This window comes from Pollicipes pollicipes, unplaced genomic scaffold, assembly GCF_011947565.3.
Source record: "Pollicipes pollicipes isolate AB1234 unplaced genomic scaffold, Ppol_2.1 Scaffold_7261;HRSCAF=8764_pilon_pilon_pilon, whole genome shotgun sequence".
NCBI classification, from domain to species: Eukaryota; Metazoa; Arthropoda; class Thecostraca; order Pollicipedomorpha; family Pollicipedidae; genus Pollicipes; species Pollicipes pollicipes.
This window is the reverse complement of record NW_023597054.1, coordinates 26,135,017-26,153,670: the sequence shown is the minus strand read 5'-3', so window position 1 is coordinate 26,153,670 and position 18,654 is coordinate 26,135,017. Positions and strand designations below refer to the sequence as shown.

Sequence of the window (18,654 nt, the reverse complement as noted above, 5' to 3'; positions counted from 1 at the left end):
ACTGCAAGTAACGCCGCGCGTGTGCGTCGTGCGCGCAACAACGACTACCATAAAATGAGGTTCTGAATGCCTTTCAAAATTATTTCGCACAGTTCAAAGATGAGACTGGGCGGAATATTTTTTAACAACTTTGAGGTTGTGCTTTGGACAGACCAACAGTTACAGCAACACAAAATATAGAGATGATATCCTTACTCCTCCACTTCCACCACCAGATTCCAGCACCACTTCGCGGTGCTGTAAATGCCAATCCGTTACTACCATCAAACTAGAAATCGCACAGGTGATACGTGCATCCGAAATCTCTCCAAATGTGAGATTTCATGTCCTAGGGCTTTAAAGGTACTTATTTTCAAATGCAACATCATTTTCATCCACATTTTGGCCACGGCCTAATGTCAGTTGCGAAGCCGACGCCGCGCGGCCTACGGATACTACAACGCTTGGTTCGAGGTTTTGCTGCTAAGATATGCGAACGCGCACGCTCAAAACTACGTCACATAATTTGCATCACAAATCGAATTCCGAATGAATGTTGAAGGTTTCCAGACATACATAGCTTGGCCATGCTACTATAAATTGCCGATTCATTTTCATCTTCAAGTTACATTCGCGGGGTCCCTGCTATCTCTGTACCACCCAGAAAAAATTCTGACAAAGTTTCTGAGCTCTACCGGTTTAAGCAAAGTCCACTGGACTATTGGAACATAAGAGGGCCGGCGATTTATTTCATGCGGTCGTTTAACGCATGCTCTTTTAGTTTATGGACTAAAAACATCAGGCAGATTGGATCACGCGGTAGCGTCTGTTTTCTATTCCAGTCATAGTAGGATGAATTTATATATATATATATATATATATATATATATATATATATATATGTGTGTGTGTGTGTGTGTGTGTGTACATGTCTGTAAACATATGGAGAAAAACATGTCCTCAGCAACAAATGGGACACATCTGGCGATTTTCGTGGGGCGTTTTATTATTAGGGGGCCCTTTGTCAGCCCTGTGCCCCCCCCCCCCTTGCTAAGGCTCTGGCTGCGCATCTGGATACTTCCGAGTCAATGTTTCGGACTTGCTGCAGCACACTGTTACTAAAGACGACCATAACTGAACAACCATGACTAACTATTACTAACGCTAACTATTACTACCCATCACTGAACTAAAGAGAACCGCAAACGGATCAGCCAGCGCACCCAAGCTGTCGTCCGTCTCCTGCCATTGGTGCGGGACTATTGCAGCTTGACTCCAACGCTAGTGCGGGACTGTTGTAACTCCAACTCCAGGAACTATTGTAACAACAACTCAACTCCAGGAACTATTGTAACTCGACTCCAACACTGATGCGCCCAACGTTGGTGCGGGACCGTTGTAACGCGACTCCGACGTTGGCGCGGGACTGTTGTAACGCGACTCCGACGTTGGCGCGGGACTGTCGTAACTCGACTCCAACACTGACACGGGACTGTTGTAACTGGGCCGCCGATGACTGTACGCTAGAGCCATCCGGTCAGGTCACAGTCACGTGATTGCGTGCACCGCGCACCGGTCCCCATACAACGAAAAGTCATTACGGTTGACAGGAAATGATTACAACGCCCAGCCATCCTGTGACCGGGGTCCTGAAGCCGATCCATCACGAGCCTCACGCCCAGTCTGTGGGCACATCGCGAGAGCAGCGGTGTCAGCCGCGTCGACATAGCAGCACGATGTAACTTCCCTCGTTCTCCGGTAGCCATTCAAAGCAGGCTGTCCATTCAGATGCTCGCGGACGGCTTAAGAAAAGCTCTGTTATTGGGCATCAAATCAAGGCTCAGCCAGCACGCGAGCCACGGAGCGATGAATGCAGCTCAGCAGTTATCGCCAGTGTAATCGGCAGGTTTGCTTTGGTTGCGGTAGAGCTCTTTCGTCCATTTTTCACCCTTCCAGAGCTATGGAATGGGTGAAAGAGGTAGCGAATGAAGCTGAGCTGTTATCCTCCGTCACCTTCGACACCGAGGCTTGCCCCGCACGGGTTATCTGAAGCTGTGCTGAGCAGGTTCTCGGGTGGGGCTGCCAGCCACTAATCAGGACGGCGGTGAGGCAGACTCAAGACAGGCGGCCGTGGCATGATCACATCACAGGAGGTACGGCGGTGATACCGGATGTAGTGGCAGCTGAGAAAAATGGAACGTTACCAGCAGAACCCACGAAAATGGTAAGTCAAATGAAGCCCGCTCTTGACATCAGTCGTTGGCGCATCTACACGGCCGCTGCGTTGGCGCACCTACACGGCCACTGAGCACCTGCTGCCCGGTCCGCCCACCGCAATACGCTCGCGCTGCCATGGCGGCGCTCACGCCTGCCCCGCTGCCCACCCACCAGCGTCCCGGTGGGCAGGCAACCCGAGCGGACGAGTGCCGTGCTGCCCTCCCACCAGCGCCCCGGTGGGCAGGCTACCCGAGCGGACGAGTGTGCCCTCCCACCAGCGTCCCGGCAGGCAGGCTACCCGAGCGGATGGCCACCCTCCCACCAGCGTCCCGGCGGGCAGGCCACCCGAGCGGACGAGTGCCGTGCTGCCCTCCCACCAGCGTCCCGGCGGGCAGGCCACCCGAGCGGACGGGTGCCGTGCTGCGCTGGCTGAGCCGGCGGCTTCGTGCCGGAAGGCCTCGTCTGCGGACGTGCCGCAGGCGTACAGCACGTGCCCGCGTACGTGCAGACACCCGAAGCAGAGCGTCAGGCACGATCCGGCCATCAACGGCGCATGTTCCGGCCGAAAAACAGCTTCCGCTGGAGGTGCGGCATCCATCGTCCGCATTCGCGTTCCGCAGCGCCACTGGCTCGGAATCGTCCCCTGTCCAGTTCGACGCCACTAATCCCGTTCTGGATCACTGGTTCAGTTCGGCAACTTACTGTCTAATGCAACCTGCGATTTTATAGATTACACTTATGATCAAAAGAATGAGTCGAAAGTTATACAGAGCCATCGCTTCATTTATTCGTTTTGGATCGTCCAGCCTTTAACAGCCTGTACCCAGGACAGCTGGAGAGCCACAATCCATGCAAGACATACCTCCTCGTCGTCATCATGCTTCCCGCGCAGGTTGAAGCACGACACGGACCTCTTCATAGGTCACCCAAGCTCCCCGCAGCGTGGCTGTGGGCGGAGCGCGTGACGCCCGGCCGGTAGGGCGGTGCCGGCCGGGCGGCCCGGCGTCGGCAGCACCTCCCGCCACCTCTCCAGCCGTCGGACACCGCCCCCACACCACTGCGCACACACCGGCGGACACGCCGGCCGATCGCCTGCCCGCCGCGCCGCGCTCAGCCCTGGCGAGCCGGGCGCGCTCTGGCGGCGGCGGCGCGCCGGACGGCGCTGTCCCACCTGACCTTGCTGAGGGCGGGGCGCGCGTGTCAGGTGGCGAGAGAGCCGCGCCGGCCGCCGGCGCCGGCCCGGCCCCGGCCCCGGCTCGGCAGCGCGGGTTCAACGGTCCGCTCCCGGAGACGGCCGAGGGTGCGCCGGCCGGCCGCACAGGCGCCGCGCCCGTCGCCGGCAGATGGCGGCGCCCTGCAGGCTGTTGCAACGTCGACCTCTGCCCCTCCACTTTTGAAGCCGCCTTCTCCATTCTGTGCCGTCGGCCGGCCGCATTCCTCAGTTCGCATGCAAAGTGCCTCCAATCGAGGAAAAGCGAACGAACGCGGCAGTCTTTGATCCGCTTGAAAATAACCTACAGCTGACATCCTCTCCATATTAAATCCGACCCCTCTTGTCCGCCACCTCCTACCTCTTTCTGACCAATGAGTGATACTGCAGCGCTATAACCCTGGATGACAGTGATTGCCGCGCAACCGGCAGACGGCGTGTGACGACGTGTGACACGCGACTGACGGCAGAGGGCTGCCGCAGGCCCGTCATGGGGACGAGTCCGACCCTGTGACCCCCCCCCCCCTACGTGTGAGGTAAAGGTATCCGTAGGATCCCCGTGACCCCTATCGCTGGTCTCAATTTCGTCAGGCAGCCTTACTAGGAAACGTCATGAACTGTGCATATTACCAAATCTGTTATGTGAAAAGCGATATGCTTACGTACGCCAGCTTGCGTCAGCCCCGAGACACGGCAGAAGTCAAAACGTGAACGAGGGACAAAAAAAGGTTCGCATGACTTCATTGAACTGGTTTTGAAATGGACGACGATACTAGACGAAGTCATCGCATGAAGTTATGTAATTAGTTACACTCGATAACGTTGGATCAAGACTGATGGGCGCAGCCGGCTTAACTGTTGTGCCATACATCGCCGCGATCAGAGCCATTTTCGTCGTCCGCCGCTCCGCGCACCGGTCGCGGTTCATCACAGGGTGCTCCCGTCAGCTGGCGTGCAGCAGGGACGGCAGATCAGCAAGCGACGGCAGATCAGCCATCCCTGGCTGAAAGGTGGCACGGCGTGCAGCAGTGACGGCAAATCAGCCATCCCGGCTGAATGGCGGCGCCTGGCACTCAACCATTTTCTTCACAAAAACATTATGATTAAATGGCTCACCTCCGCCCACAGCACCACCAGCTGGCGCTGTTTCACCGCCGCACTCTGCGGTGTCTTCCTGTACTTTTAGTATCACACTTGTCCGCTAGGGTCTCACACGCACCAAAACTGATTCTCCACATGACGGTTTTGATTTCCTGTCCTCTCACAAGTCACGCAGGCGTGCCCACGCGCACTCTTTACCTCGCGTCCATGCTGCACGCCTTGCGAGTGTAGGGTTTCGACAGAACCTGAACTGTATGGTTATTTTTTAATGTTGAAGCTCTTGCCACGCTAACATTTGCACAGCAAACTTGACTACGAGCGATCATGCATGCATTCTGCCTAGTGTGACACCAATGCGGAAAAATTCAATGTTTCATCTCATTGTTTGTCGCAAAAACATTTCCAACATAATTTCAAACTTTGCAGTCAACGCAGCACAGCAATAACATTTGGGGAAGTCAGGGAGCCATGATCTGCTTCCCTTCCGTGCGGAAAGCCTATGGCAGTGAAGGAAGCGATTAAAGTCGAGCGGGTCACCATCTGAGCCAGGGAGAGCCCTCTGGTTGGGGTTGCCGCGCGCCGCTGACCGGCGCCTACTGGTGGGACGGCCGCCCTCACCGCGTCCAGGTGGCAGATCGGCAGTCGACGCGGCCGCTAATGGGAGCGGGCCGGCCCTGACTGCAGTCCTAACTGCGGCCCGGCGCGGCGCATATTAACGGCGCCGGCCCATGAGACTGACAGAGAAACGCTTCCCAAATTAGCCGCTGCGGCCATCCCGATCAGGCTGTCGGCGTGTATCCACGCCGCCGTTCCGCCTGAGCGCGCCGGCCGGGCCGCATTCGGAGACAGCCACGTACGCAGCGCACGCGGCGTACGCAGCCGCTCCGCCTGAGCGCGGCGGCCGGGCCGCACTCGGAGACAGCCACGTACGCAGCGCACGCAGTCGCTCCGCCTGAGCGCGGCGGCCGGGCCGCTCTCAGAGACAGCCACGTACGCAGCGTACGCAGCCGCTCCGCCTGAGCGCGGCGGCTGGGCCGCACTCGGAGACAGCCGCGCACGTCGTCCGTGGGCGCCGGTTCGTCTGCTTGTTTTGCTGATTGCCTGTTCGCCCCCGGGTGCTGGGATTGTGTGGATGATAAATTAACTGACGCTATCTGGGATTGCTCGGCCCGTTTTGGAACGCTGCGTTCTGATCGGCGTTGTTCATAACCGGACCTTCCACCATCGAAAACGAAGAGTGCCTTCAGTCGAGGTAGCTTGATAAGCCGATTGCCCGCCGACTAAGTCTGCTGCGAGCTCAACGCGCAACGATTTCATCTAATGTGAGGAGTGAAATGTGGTTATGCATTTCTTCAAATTCTACCACAGAACAGAGTCGGGCTATGGGGTGACCAGCCGAAGACCCTCCGTTTCACGTGTCCGTTACTGTCTACAGATGAACCCGACCAAGGCTCGCCAAATCCCAATACCTCTGTAGCCATTGCCCGGCTGGCAAAGCAGGGACAAGTGCAGATCTCTCGTCACATTTCCTTCTCTTTCACATAGGTGAGATCCATACACGACATCCATGTCATATTTTGCACGCCTCTTGCGTCGTCCTTTTCATGGCCTCTTCCCTCCTCGCCCCGCCCCCGCACAGCACGTCCTCTGGTTCGGCCCAGTATGCTCACATACCCCGTGCTCTTCCTCAGTCCACCCCTCACTCCCTTTCCTCAGGCTACCCAGTCTCTCCGAGCCACCAGCCCCCATGATCTATCGTCCGATCTGGGACAGACCCCCCACTCCTCTCCCCGGCAAAGTGGCCCCGGCAGCCAAAGCGCCCCTTAAAACTAATCATCCCTCCTCCCCAGCTCACCCCACCCTCCCGCCCGTCGTCTCGCCCGGTCCACCTGCTCTCACCGCATTCTGCAGGACACCGCTGATGGCGGGCAGCTTGGGCGGCGCGCGCGCCGCCCTGTGCGCCACTTCCTCATAGATGTGCTGCTCAGACAGCGTCGTGTTGAGGTCGCCGCCGTGCTGCTCGGGCAGGCTCGTGCTGAGGTCGCCGCCGTCGCTGTCGTACGTCGGCGTCGGCGAGTCGTCGTCGGCCAGCGTCTCGTGGCCGCTGTCGACGCGCGCCATCGCGACGCACCCGCCCACGCCTGTCGGAAAGACGAAAGTCAGAGAGGTGACCCCCCTCGCATGCGGGACCAATTTTAAGAGGAAGTTACTGTTCGGTCCAGAGCACCCAGTAAACCTGCGAACGCCTTTTCCTCAAAATAGCAAGGCGCATACGCACGGTTGTGATATTCCATCGGCGGATGTGTGATAGACTTCTTACAAGTAGATTACAAAGAAGTCATAATGAGGTTATATCGCATTTGCCTTCGATCGAATATTAACCAATCCCACTTTTCCACGATGACAACAAACGCACTTCAAACGCATTTCATCCTCATGCGATGCTAAAGCATATTATGTTGGATTACAACGCTATGAGCTACGAGGTTCAAGCTTTTGAATCAAAATTTGATAAAGAGAATTGTTTCCTTTTTCCATGTGAATGTAGAATGCTCGGTTTTCTACCTCTTGCATGATTTCAACTAGATATGTCTGGCAAAAATAGAGTTTGGAGTGTGACCCATCAAAAATAGCTCACCTTCCGAACCATTAGTTGGGACAAAAAAATGATCCATTGCTCGATTTGAAACATGAAATAGCACTATAAGAATAAATATCCAAAATATTGGGATTAAGGCGCTACGCACCGGCCGGTCGGCCACGGCCATGTCCCAAGCAGACTTGTGTTCGATTCAAAGCTTTGACAATTGATTCTCCATTGACTCACGATTTTTGTTAAGCGCTTCAAATCTGATTCAAATCATTGCTTTGTCCGTTTTGAATGCATTCTATATCACTTCACGTACCAGTTCAATGATTTGGTCTGATTCGTCTCCCTGTGTGAAACGATTCGGCATAGTTTTGTCGCACATTAAGTGTTTGCATATTAATTGTAATGTGCTCGAATGGACATAATTATTCCCTGCCATCTACTCATTATCCCCTACTCATTAAAAGAAATCAATCTTGAATCAATTCATATGCCCTTCACGCTATTTCGATCGATCCCCATAAAATATTTATAGGAAAGTCAAATCAACAACATCGGCAATGATACCTTACGAGCCAGGGGAGGCCCGTGATGTGGTCGTTGCGATAAACCACGGACTGTTAACCATGCTCTGGTGGGCAGCATGTCCCTGGACGGCGAGAGATTCCACTTCTTCTGGCGGTTTATAACTTTGACTTCCTCAATAGGAGACGTGCCGCAGGTCGATGGTGACGAACGTTTTCAAGTTTCTATCTGCTGCTGGACTTGAAGTGATATGTTCTTCTGCTTAATCTCCACGTAATCGTAACAGGTAGCCTATTCCTCCATTTGGATACACTCTTAACAAAGAGCTGATCGTATAGAATGAACAAAGGCCGGGGGTGAAATGACCTTCGTAGCTGGAACGCACAAAAAACCGCAATCAGTAGCATCGGAAAAAATACGCAATATTTGCGTTGGGAGCAGGTCCGGAATGAATGGTGGTTCTTCACACCGCTCTTATTATGGGATGGTGCTTGCGTCTGTTTGGAAGAGGCTTGGTCCTGATACCTGTTTCGGCTCTCAGTGGTAAGCCTGGATATTCCAGAAAGTCGCTAGAAAGTGCTAAAGGCGACACGAGATTTGTTTTTTAAGACAACTCGGACATCACCAGTCATAATGATGCATGATACGGAGCTTGGCCCTTGAGCGTTGAGTCTCACACGGGGCACTGAATCAGCGCTCCAGGAATCGCTTTCCGCCAACCGGTATGGACAGGCCGCTCAACTGATGCAGTTGTCGGTTGAGACCGGAGTGAACGTGATGGATGCCTGCCCCCTTTGTTCCTGCGCCTGGTAAACGTGTCCAGCGTAATGGCATCGTGTTGTACATCAAAAACACGTCTGGGCAGTGGATACAAGTCCTGGGCCTTGATAGATTTGCATTTATGATGCGGTGCGACGCCATGCGCTATAAGATAGCAAAGTGCTAGTTGCACAACGAAGTTCTGGTCCTGCGTGGTGCACAGGCAGTGTCCAGTGTAACCCAGGTCATCAAAGTTGGGCTACCAAATCACCGATTACCGGCAGTTTGGGTGGAAATGAACACAGTTCTGACCGACAATAGATCGTCTGTTCCAAATTGGGCCCGACCAATTTGGCCCTCTCTCCGTCCTCGGTTCCGGGCCAGGCAGTGCCGCAGATGAGCAGCCGAGCGTTGTTTACGGATAGTTTGGTCTGATTATCAGCAGGTTTAACGGTCCACGTGATTCTTGGCCCTGATATGGCAGCCATGATCGATAGTATAACGATCCAGAGGCATGCCTCCTTCAGGTCTCTCTCTCTCTCTCTCTCTCTCTCTCTCTCTCTCTCTCTCTCTCTCTCTCTCTCTCTCTCTCTCTCTCTCTCTCTCTCTCTCTCTCTCTCTCTCTCTCTCTCTCTCTCTCTCTCTCTCTCTCTCTCTCTCTCTCTCTCTCTCTCTCTCTCTCTCTCTCTCTCTCTTCTCTCTCTCTCTCTCTCTCTCTCTCTCTCTCTCTCTCTCTCTCTCTCTCTCTCTCTCTCTCTCTCTCTCTCTCTCTCTCTCTCTCTCTCTCTCTCTCTCTCTCTCTCTCTCTCTCTCTCTCTCTCTCTCTCTCTCTCTCTCTCTCTCTCTCTCTCTCTCTCTCTCTCTCTCTCTCTCTCTCTCTCTCTCTCTCTCTCTCTCTCTCTCTCTCTCTCTCTCTCTCTCTCTCTCTCTCTCTCTCTCTCTCTCTCTCTCTCTCTCTCTCTCTCTCTCTCTCTCTCTCTCTCTCTCTCTCTCTCTCTCTCTCTCTCTCTCTCTCTCTCTCTCTCTCTCTCTCTCTCTCTCTCTCCTCTCTCTCTCTCTCTCTCTCTCTCTCTCTCTCTCTCTCTCTCTCTCTCTCTCTCTCTCTCTCTCTCTCGAAATGCTCATCATTTTTATTTTAAGTAGCCGCGGAAGCTGCTTACTTACTACTTACTACTCGCACTTACTACTCCTGCGGAAGAGGCCTCATTAGACTTCCTGCTCACCACTATGAAACTAGCGCATTGCATTATCATTACTTTTCCAGCTCCTGCGGAAGAAGCCTCATTGGAATTCCTGCTCACCACTAGGAAACTAGTGCATTGCATTACCATTTCTTTTCCAACGCGTGTTTTGTAGTGTTTGCAGCACACTAATGCGTCAAAACCCTTATGGAGCAAATGCTACGAAACCTCGAAACACTGCTTAGAGAAAATATATGCAAACATGAGGCAATTATCACGCGAATTCAACAAAACGTTGTACCACGACTCTAAATTCTCCCCTAAGGATGCTACCAGTGACTCTTTTCGAAGCGCACTTTGGCTTTGGGAAACGGAGTATTATCCACAGATCCACAGTGAGATCCACAGTGATGCACTGGCTCAAACTTCAACCAACGCGCTTCTCGGTGAATGGCCCTTGCCGTCCGCTGTGCCAATCAAACACCCATTTGTAATGACGTCATCTATACCCGTGGGGACGCCACGCCCGCAGGTCCGCAATGTGCGAGTCAAAACAGCTCAAATGTGATATATATAAACCATAATAGCTGACAACGGCCCTCAGCAGGTTCTGCTGTAGTCATGACGACGGTGGCTGTCATGACGACGGCGTTTGCGACAGCTGTAGTTGTCGCGGACTCGGGGTGCACTTTGGGGCTACCAAGAAAGTACTACTGCTACAATGCACTGAGCGCAGTTCAGGCTCGAAAAGGACATAAAGAGTTGCATTCTTTGTAGACCTTCATGGTGTGGCACACTGGCATCAGTGGCAGCTATTAATAGACGCTAGGTCCAAAGGTTTCAGCAATGTTTTTTTTGAAACATGATCCGAAGGTGGGACACAAAGAAAAGCGCCATAACCGAACACAAGAATACAGGTAAACACTCTGAGCTCACAGACGAACATGCAAGAACACCATGAGAAAGTGTCAAAACAGAAAAGCACATGATATTCGGTTCAGCAAGTACCTCCAGCACCACCACGGCCACCTCTCGGAAGATTTAAGTACTACGAGTGAGTGCTAGAGTGGCAGTGAGAAGAGCCGAACACGTTGAGTTTAATTCTAAGAAGGGGCTGGTCGCCCCAGCCACGTGGACAAGACGCATCACCTAACATGGGTAGGAAAACTAAACACTGTCAGCATTTGTGCTGACGTGAGCGACGTGAGCGACGTATTTGTCGTATATGTATATGTCCTCGACCCATCCGATCCTAGTGTATCACGTATCGATGGCATTACACGCGCCCGGGTGGGGGATCAATTTGACCACACTTGTTCAACTGCGCGATGTAGTCGCACCAAGCTTTGCATAACTGCAGAAAAATAAACAGATGTTTTTTGGTATAAACCATGCGATTCATCTTGTAAGGTCGCTGACCTGCAGCAGGTCAAAGTCACCCCGTGGCTGTCAGCGAAGACAGTTCCTTGGGAATTGTACAATCTGATGCAACAACGGGGTGTTAGACGAGCCCATACATCTCTGAGATAATTACTTAGGCAAAAGAACAATTTAATTTAGCGTTGCTACAAATTCTTTTGACTTAAGGGCAGGCATAAAAGTCACACCGATGTCAAAACCAAGGTACCTTTTTATTGGAATAGCTTGTATTTTGGGTAATCTGTAATGTTCATTACAAATTGTTTGATAATAGGGACCGTAATAGACATTTTCCGTGGACTTTTTGGCTGTCAAATTAGGTCGCTGACCTAAAATGACCCAGATCATTGCTTTGTTTTTGGAACGAACCGCCTAGCGCAATGATTAAAGGGAGTGTTTCACATTTGCATGGGGTTTTGACCTTACATAGCCATATTGAAGATCATTCGGTGCAGTTCACAGTCCTGCCCTTTTAACCTCCTAGACCACCTAGACCCTTCTAGTTATTAGGTTGCACGTCTCCTAAGATGAGCCAAATATGTCAGACTATTTCAAGGTCACCCAGGTATTCATGACGCCATAATAATGTTTTTCAGATCCTGTCATTCCACTGACCTTGCGGCGATCAAATTCAATAAAAATGTCATTGTCGAGTGGTTCATACCCTGCGCTCGTGAGCACGAACTCCAGATGTAACGGCCTGTCAACTGGCTCCCAATCAATGTTGTGCAAAGTGCAATGACTTCATCGAACAATGACATACTGAGGAGGCTACTTACTTCACAAAGAAAAAGTATCGTCTAGAGCTTCCACTTAAAAGCATACCAATAGTTGTATGAGCTTATTTTATCCTATCCCACGCTTGCTTGAATGTCTTCAAACGTGAAACATTGCCTTTAAGGTTTATTAAAATTTTAAAGAATAAAACTACCCCCGCGGGTTTCTAGTCATGAACTTATGAAAGCTTAACATGGTCACTGACTTAAAATAAATACCAGTGACCCTTTGCTTAGAACAGACATCTAGATTCAAGGCGGTGCCATGAGGAGGTCTGGGGGCACCACTGACATCAAACTTGGATTTGACCTTGTTTGGTCCAAAAGTCATTGACCTATGGACCTCCAATTTTAACAGATTTCGGAGGGTCAAAATGACCCCCACCCGAGTGAAGGATATTCCACCGGCCACTCGGGTGCGTTTTACGCCTGAAGAATCCATTCATGACCATTTGGAACCCCTTGACTTCCGCCAGCGACCTTCCATGTCAAGTTGGCATTAACTTTTTTTGGAGACAATATGTCAAAGTACGACAACTGGTCGCATCGAAAAGCGACAATTTTGGAGCAAGACAGATATGAGATAGCCGTTACATCATCAATTGTCATCGAACAATCAATCATCACTTCAATTGCCTTGTAAGACTCTTGAAACCATTATTTAGCTATCCGAACTGTTTTAATCCCCTGAGATTTGTGGAACCTCAAGGTCTCAAGGTTTTCGTATAATTTACTCTGATTCGTTACCATTTACATAACTGTGCAGTCACGAACGACAAACACAGAGAATGGCTTTGGCGTAAAATCGCTTTCGCAACGCTTCAGAAATAAAATAAGGGTTCATTGTTAAATTTGACCTTTGCCAACCTAAAGGTGCAGCACATGCGAAATGGGCATCATAACGAGGATAGGCGCAAGTGACCATCATAGTTGACGCGCCCGTAACACCCGGTAACTAGCATCATAATGGGGATCAGTGGAGGCACCATGAACTATGTCAAGCTTGACATCGCTCTGTCATTGTCTGCTGTTTTCTTGTGGTCTCTTAAAGGCTGTCTGGAAGTCTGCCTCCTCGCTGTGCAATGGTTGGTATCATGCCCTTGTTCTCCTGTACTCCCTTCGATAAACAGGCCGGAACAAATCCAATTGCAATCCCACCTGCCTCGGTTGAAACAACAAAGCATTCTTCACTGATGCCGGTATGTTTCAACGCGTATGAGCCGCAATAATGCCCTGAATCGCCAACAACAGAATCACACAATTTCAGTCCCATGCTGCGCCGCACGTGATTGCCCGGTCTCGTCGGACAAGTATGGAGCACACTCAACACTGGTCATTTCACCAAAAATAACTACTTTGGAGTTCTAACGGACGTCATCACTGGTCTGTTATTTCCCACGGACAAAAAACCGTCTGGGAAGGAAGTGTCTGTGTTGATTACTCTGAGACTGTGGTTTTACCTCGCGCATGCTGTTCTGCGTTATCGCCACTGACGCATCCGAGGGACCATCCAAGTACATCCGGTCTCACTATCATCCTCATCATCTGTACATCCTGGTCTCACCATCATCCTCATCACCTGTACATCCGGTCTCCAGTAGCCTCTACGGATATGGTGCCTTGCAAAAATACAATCACACGGACACTGAAGTAAACAAAGAGATCCATAAAATTGCGCTTGAGTCAAAGACATTCAACCCGAAGGCGACTAGTGATATGTTTATTTTATTTCGTTTTCAGACATGCCGTAAGGAATGACGCAGAGGATACTGCTTGTGTTAGCTAGAGCAATATCCCAGGCGGTTGGCCAAGTCAGGGGGTAGGTATTCGTCATGCCATTGCATGAGTCATAATGGTACTCTAGATCAGCAAACTGAGCCACATGGATCCTCTTGCTTTCGTACGTCTTTTCAAAATTCTTACTAGAACCATAAAAGCGCAACCGCCTCGTATATAAAATAAACGTGGAGAACGACCGAGTGATACATGAACAAAATGAAAGCATTCTGCGACTGTTAGTGCCATACCTAGACAACAAAGCTTCTCTTTGTCGCAAGACGCCAGTCGACGACTAGCGGTAACCGTGTCGAAGGATGTCAGCACTTTCCAGCGATATACCAAAAGACACCATATTTTATGGTCGCGCCGTCCTTGAGGCATCCGGGCACCATTGTGTTCGCCGATCGACCCGAGTAATGGGATACATTCGAGCACTTGGTCACGAAGGACGAGACTCGCCGTGTCAGCGTTCCGTCACGCAGCGTTTTAGCCGACGGTTAGCGTGTCCCTGTGCACCCCATCCCCTCAAAAGTGCGCGACGTTTGAGCCAAGCAGAACCGACCGGGACGTCCCGGGACGTCGAAGGGAGGGGAGCGGGCACCTCCAGAGTGCACGTCCCTGGCGCCCACAGGAAGGAACGGGGACAGCTTCAGAGTGCACAAGCGTGAAGCCCTATCGGCTTCTGCCCCAAAGCTCTCGTTTACCGACTGACTTGAACCACTATCGCATTTCGTCTTGGTCAAACGGCAAAGCCTTTCCTTCTGGCAAAGCTTTCCCGTTTTACCTCGCTTTGTTTCTACACGAAGCATCACTGAGAGGCACCTAAAGCGTCCGAGACATAAACCCGCCGTCCTGCAGTCGGAGTGTGCTATCGACTAGTGACTGGTGAGGGCCGGCGGCCGCCAAAGACGGAAGCTTGCCGGCGCCCAGCTGCGGCCGGTCCCGGACTACGGAAGCCGGCCGGCCCTCAGCTGTAGGCAGCCCCGGCCGACGGAAGCCGGCCGGCCCCCAGCTGCGGGCAGCCCCGGCCGACGGAAGTCGGCCGGCCCCCAGCTGCGGCCGGCCCAAGACGATGGACGCCGGCCAGTCCCCAGCTGCGGTCAGCCCCGGCAGACGGAAGCCGGCCGGTCCCCAACTGCGGTCAGCCCCGGCAGACGGAAGCCGGCCGGTCCCCAGCTGCGGTCAGCCCCGGCAGACGGAAGCCGGCCGGTCCCCAACTGCGGTCAGCCCCGGCCGACGGAAGCCGGCCGGCCCCCACCTGCGGCCGGCCGCGTCCGACGCCGGCGGCGGGGCCGGCGGCCGCGTCACGCTCGCTGTGGAGGCGGACCGCCACTGCGCGCCGCGTATCTCAAATGGTCGAACCGAATGTTTGGGCGATGGCAGAAGCGGTCGGTCTGGGAAATTACCGCACCGAAACATGTTCAGAAAAGCTGCCAAGCCACCGCAGTCACTGACGCTTGCCCTCGGATTTTGAAATCGTGAGTGCGTTGTCGTCATGGAAGAACCCTGAGCTTAATCATGGCTGTTGTAAAACACGATTAAAAGGCACCGGTGCTGTCTAGCCTCAGGAAATGCTTCGGAAATTACGGAATCCTGAACGCACGATCAAGGCCATCAAGGTCACATACCTTGCCAAAGCCTCGACTTGGGAGACCCAAAATTATCATATATAGTAATAACACGAATTTCTGAGCGTCACCAACTGAAATCGTAGTGGAGGCAAGTCACCCGTGCTCCACAATTCCGGTGCACTCGCCATGGCGGCGGTTCACCTCATTCAACCACCATGCGGGGTGGAGGACGGGTGCGTGCCGGCCAGCCCGCCAGACGGATGCGGGTGGACCGAGTACCAATACGCCGCCAACACAGCTCGGCACCAGGCGCCTCCGCATAGTATGAGAAAATGCGTGTTGCATTAAAAATAGCCTTTGAAATATACCGCAACTTTGACGCGCGCTTGTGAACTCTTTTATCAGCGTCTATGAACTTAACACATGTGATAAAACGTCTGGCTATGTGGGTGCGGTGAGCTCAGAACGCGCTGCTGTTCACCAGTATGCCAGTATGCTCTGACACGTTTCAGACCACGATCTTTTGCGTTCCAAGGCGGTCTTGTACTGCCTGATTATGTTCACCTGCCAGCCTTACCAGCTAGATGGTTGCTGACGTGCCTTTGTGGTGTTACGCCATGTGTACACCTCCACTGACAGCTTATTTCTTTCGGCTGACGTCACCCGTCGTGGGGTAGCCACGTTTCGTAGGTGGGGTGGGGCAAATCTGGATTGGAAGGGTCAAATTGGAAGCAGCCTGCGGGAGGGGTTCAAACGGGGGGGGGGGGTAACTTGATCTGATATGACTTTATAAATGGAACGACATGAAACACGCGGGTTTAATGGTCAAACTTGAAAGGGACAAAGCCCATGTTGGGAAAATTGGAAGGCATGATCTCCCCAACCCACCCATCCCTCCCTCCTCCGTGATATCTGGTGACAAATGAGCGTTACCAGCTAGACACTAGGTAGCTGATGACACATGAGTGTCACCAACTACAGATGCTATTACCTGTCACCTGTGGCTGGGTATCGCACCTATCGGTGACATTTTAATGATAAACAGAGAGTCTCGTTTTAACCGTTGCAACTTCTGAGTATGTCATGCCATTGCCTTTCAACACATGTACTTTGCAGCAGCTTAGTCTCGCCAAATGAATTGGGGGGGGGGGGCGAACAATGAGAGATGGCCGAACACCGTCGCTGGCCCTCTCTCAGGAGGCCCCGCCACCGGCAGGGCGGCCAGAGATAAAACAGCGTCCACTCGCCCACGAGCCTGGGAGACTGATATCAACGCCTGTCCAACATGACAGGGGGCTGAAATGCTCCTATTATTTAAAGTTATGTTTCACATGCTATATCACAAAATGAGGAATGTGATGAAAAAATCAGTCCGTATTATGAAAAACGGGGATTCAGGACGAGGGCTAAGGAGCCAGGTGATACCATTTGTAATTTGTATTTTGAGGGAGATAGGCGTAAGCCTTTTGATCTCTGAGAACGGTGATAAGGACAACCGGGGCCGCACACCCAACGGTGATGAGGACAATCGAACCCGCACACCAAACGCTGATGAGGACAACCGAAGCCGCACACCCCACGGTGACGAGGACAATCAAAGGCGCACATCCAACGGTGATGAGGACAACCTGGGCCACACACCAAACGGTGATGAGGACAACCGGGGCCGCACACCCAACGGTGTGAGAACAACCGGGGCCGCACACCCAACGGTGTGAGAACAACCGGGGCCGCACACCCAACGGTGTGAGAACAACCGGGGCCGCACACCCAACGGTGATGAGAACAAACGGGGTCACACACCGAACGTCGACGCCACCGTCGGCGGGCATCACATCTCCGTTTCCAGCAGGTGGTCAGCTCAGCATGACGTACTGCAAAATCGAGAGGTGCAGCCTGTGGTGCCACAAATATGACGACTTAATCCTGATGTGCACTTCAATTGGGAAAATGAAAATGCCTCCACTGGCTACAGCGCATACCAAGCAACCAGCCTCCAAAGGTTATTGCCGGTCTCCTCGAGGTCCATTTCACCCGATATGTCAGCGGAGAGATTATCTTCCACCGACTCAAAGTTGTGACATGTGTTGCATTGACCCAACCGTGTATGCACAAGATGTCTCTGTCTCACAAGACTGGCTGGCTCTCTGACCTCCATAAGACATGCATGACGACCAGCGGCGATTGTCGAATACCTCCTGAATGTCTGTATTAAATGTTGCCTGTGGTAGGCAAGCAATTATGTAGCATTACAACGGTCTGTAACGGCACACCGGTACTGAAATACCGCGTATCGACTTCGCCTCGCGCATACAAAATGCCACTGTCTCTTAAGACCGTCTCTCTGATCTCCACCAGTCATGCAAGGCGACAAACACCGACCGTCCAATATCCCCCGAACAGCTTCTTCAAACGTCTTCCGGGACTGACAAGAACTTATGGAAATAGCGATAGCCAATGACGCGGCATGAGCGATCCCTCCTGATCTCCGCGCAGGTTTGGACGGAGCGCGCTGCGCATCCGCCCTCCACCGGTGGTCGTGTAATTGATCGGACGGCGCTGCCGAGGCGTGAGACGAGACGAGTGCGCCAGATCGGCCAGCGATTTATCGTCCTGTTTACAGGCGGCGCGACGCCGGCCCGGCTGGCGCGCGCCGCCGCCGCCTTACCCTGCTGGGGGGAGGGGTGAGTCGGCGAGTCGGTCTCCGCGTCCCACTCCCGGACGGCCTCGTAGATAGGACTGGCGGCCGGCCGCCGCTGCGCAAACACGGCCGCCAGCCTGCTGAGGAGCACCGTCGCCCGCGCCGGACCGGCGGCGCCACTGACGTCATGCATGCCGGCGGAGTCCCGCCGTGGACTCGCTCGGAAGCTGCCGGTGACGGGCGCGCCTCGCCGGCTGGTCCAGCTCCGGCGTCTTCCGCGAGCGGCGGTTCAGGCGTCGGGTTGGCACAGAGACGCGAGGGCGGAGCTGGCTGTCCGCGCAGCAACACGACCCGCTCGCCGACCACTGTCGGGGCGGGCTCCGCCAGCCAACCGCGGCCACTGAGGACCCGTGTCTCACGCACCTTCTCGGATCACGATGCGAGTGACCGCCTCAGCGCTGCCGAGGCGTCGCTGAGTCACCGATGTCACCGCTGAGTCACCGACGTCAACGCCAGCCGGGCCCGGGTGCGTCGGCGGGCGCCGCAGCGTCACCAGCGCGCCGCTCCGGCGACCGTCGCGTCTTCACTGACCAACAGCCTTGACTGGCGCGGCGGCGGTCGGCGCCGGCCGGAAGGCGGCGCCATTAGGCGCAACCGGCGCTCCCACGCTCCCCGCCGCCGGTCGGCCGGCCGCCAGAGCGGGTCAGGTCGCCGCCCCCCACCGGTCCGACGCGGTCGGCGGGCGACGTTGTCGCGGCTTGTGCTGGCGCTCGGAGCGGGCGCATGCCGGGCGAGCCGGTGCTGCGCGGTCACTGCAGCTGGCCTCTGTCGCCAGCCAACTGCTGTGCGCATGCGCCATGTCGTCGGGTCGGCCGGCACACCCAGTGCAGGCTTGGTGGGTCAGTC

General features: G+C 53.7%; 1 protein-coding gene across 1 annotated transcript in view; it reads right to left on the bottom strand.

Moving 5' to 3' along the window:
- The window catches only part of LOC119111237 (leucine zipper putative tumor suppressor 2), a 28,644-nt gene extending 10,560 nt beyond the window's left edge, over window positions 1-18,084 (bottom strand). Inside the window, exons 1-2 of the mRNA XM_037235058.1 lie at window positions 17,776-18,084; window positions 6,407-6,648 (exon numbers count right to left, since the gene is read on the bottom strand). Coding sequence (XP_037090953.1) covers window positions 6,407-6,648; window positions 17,776-17,941 — 408 coding nt within the window. The 5' untranslated portion in view covers window positions 17,942-18,084. The remainder of the gene's footprint in view (window positions 1-6,406; window positions 6,649-17,775) is intronic.
- Window positions 18,085-18,654: the final 570 nt, after the last annotated feature.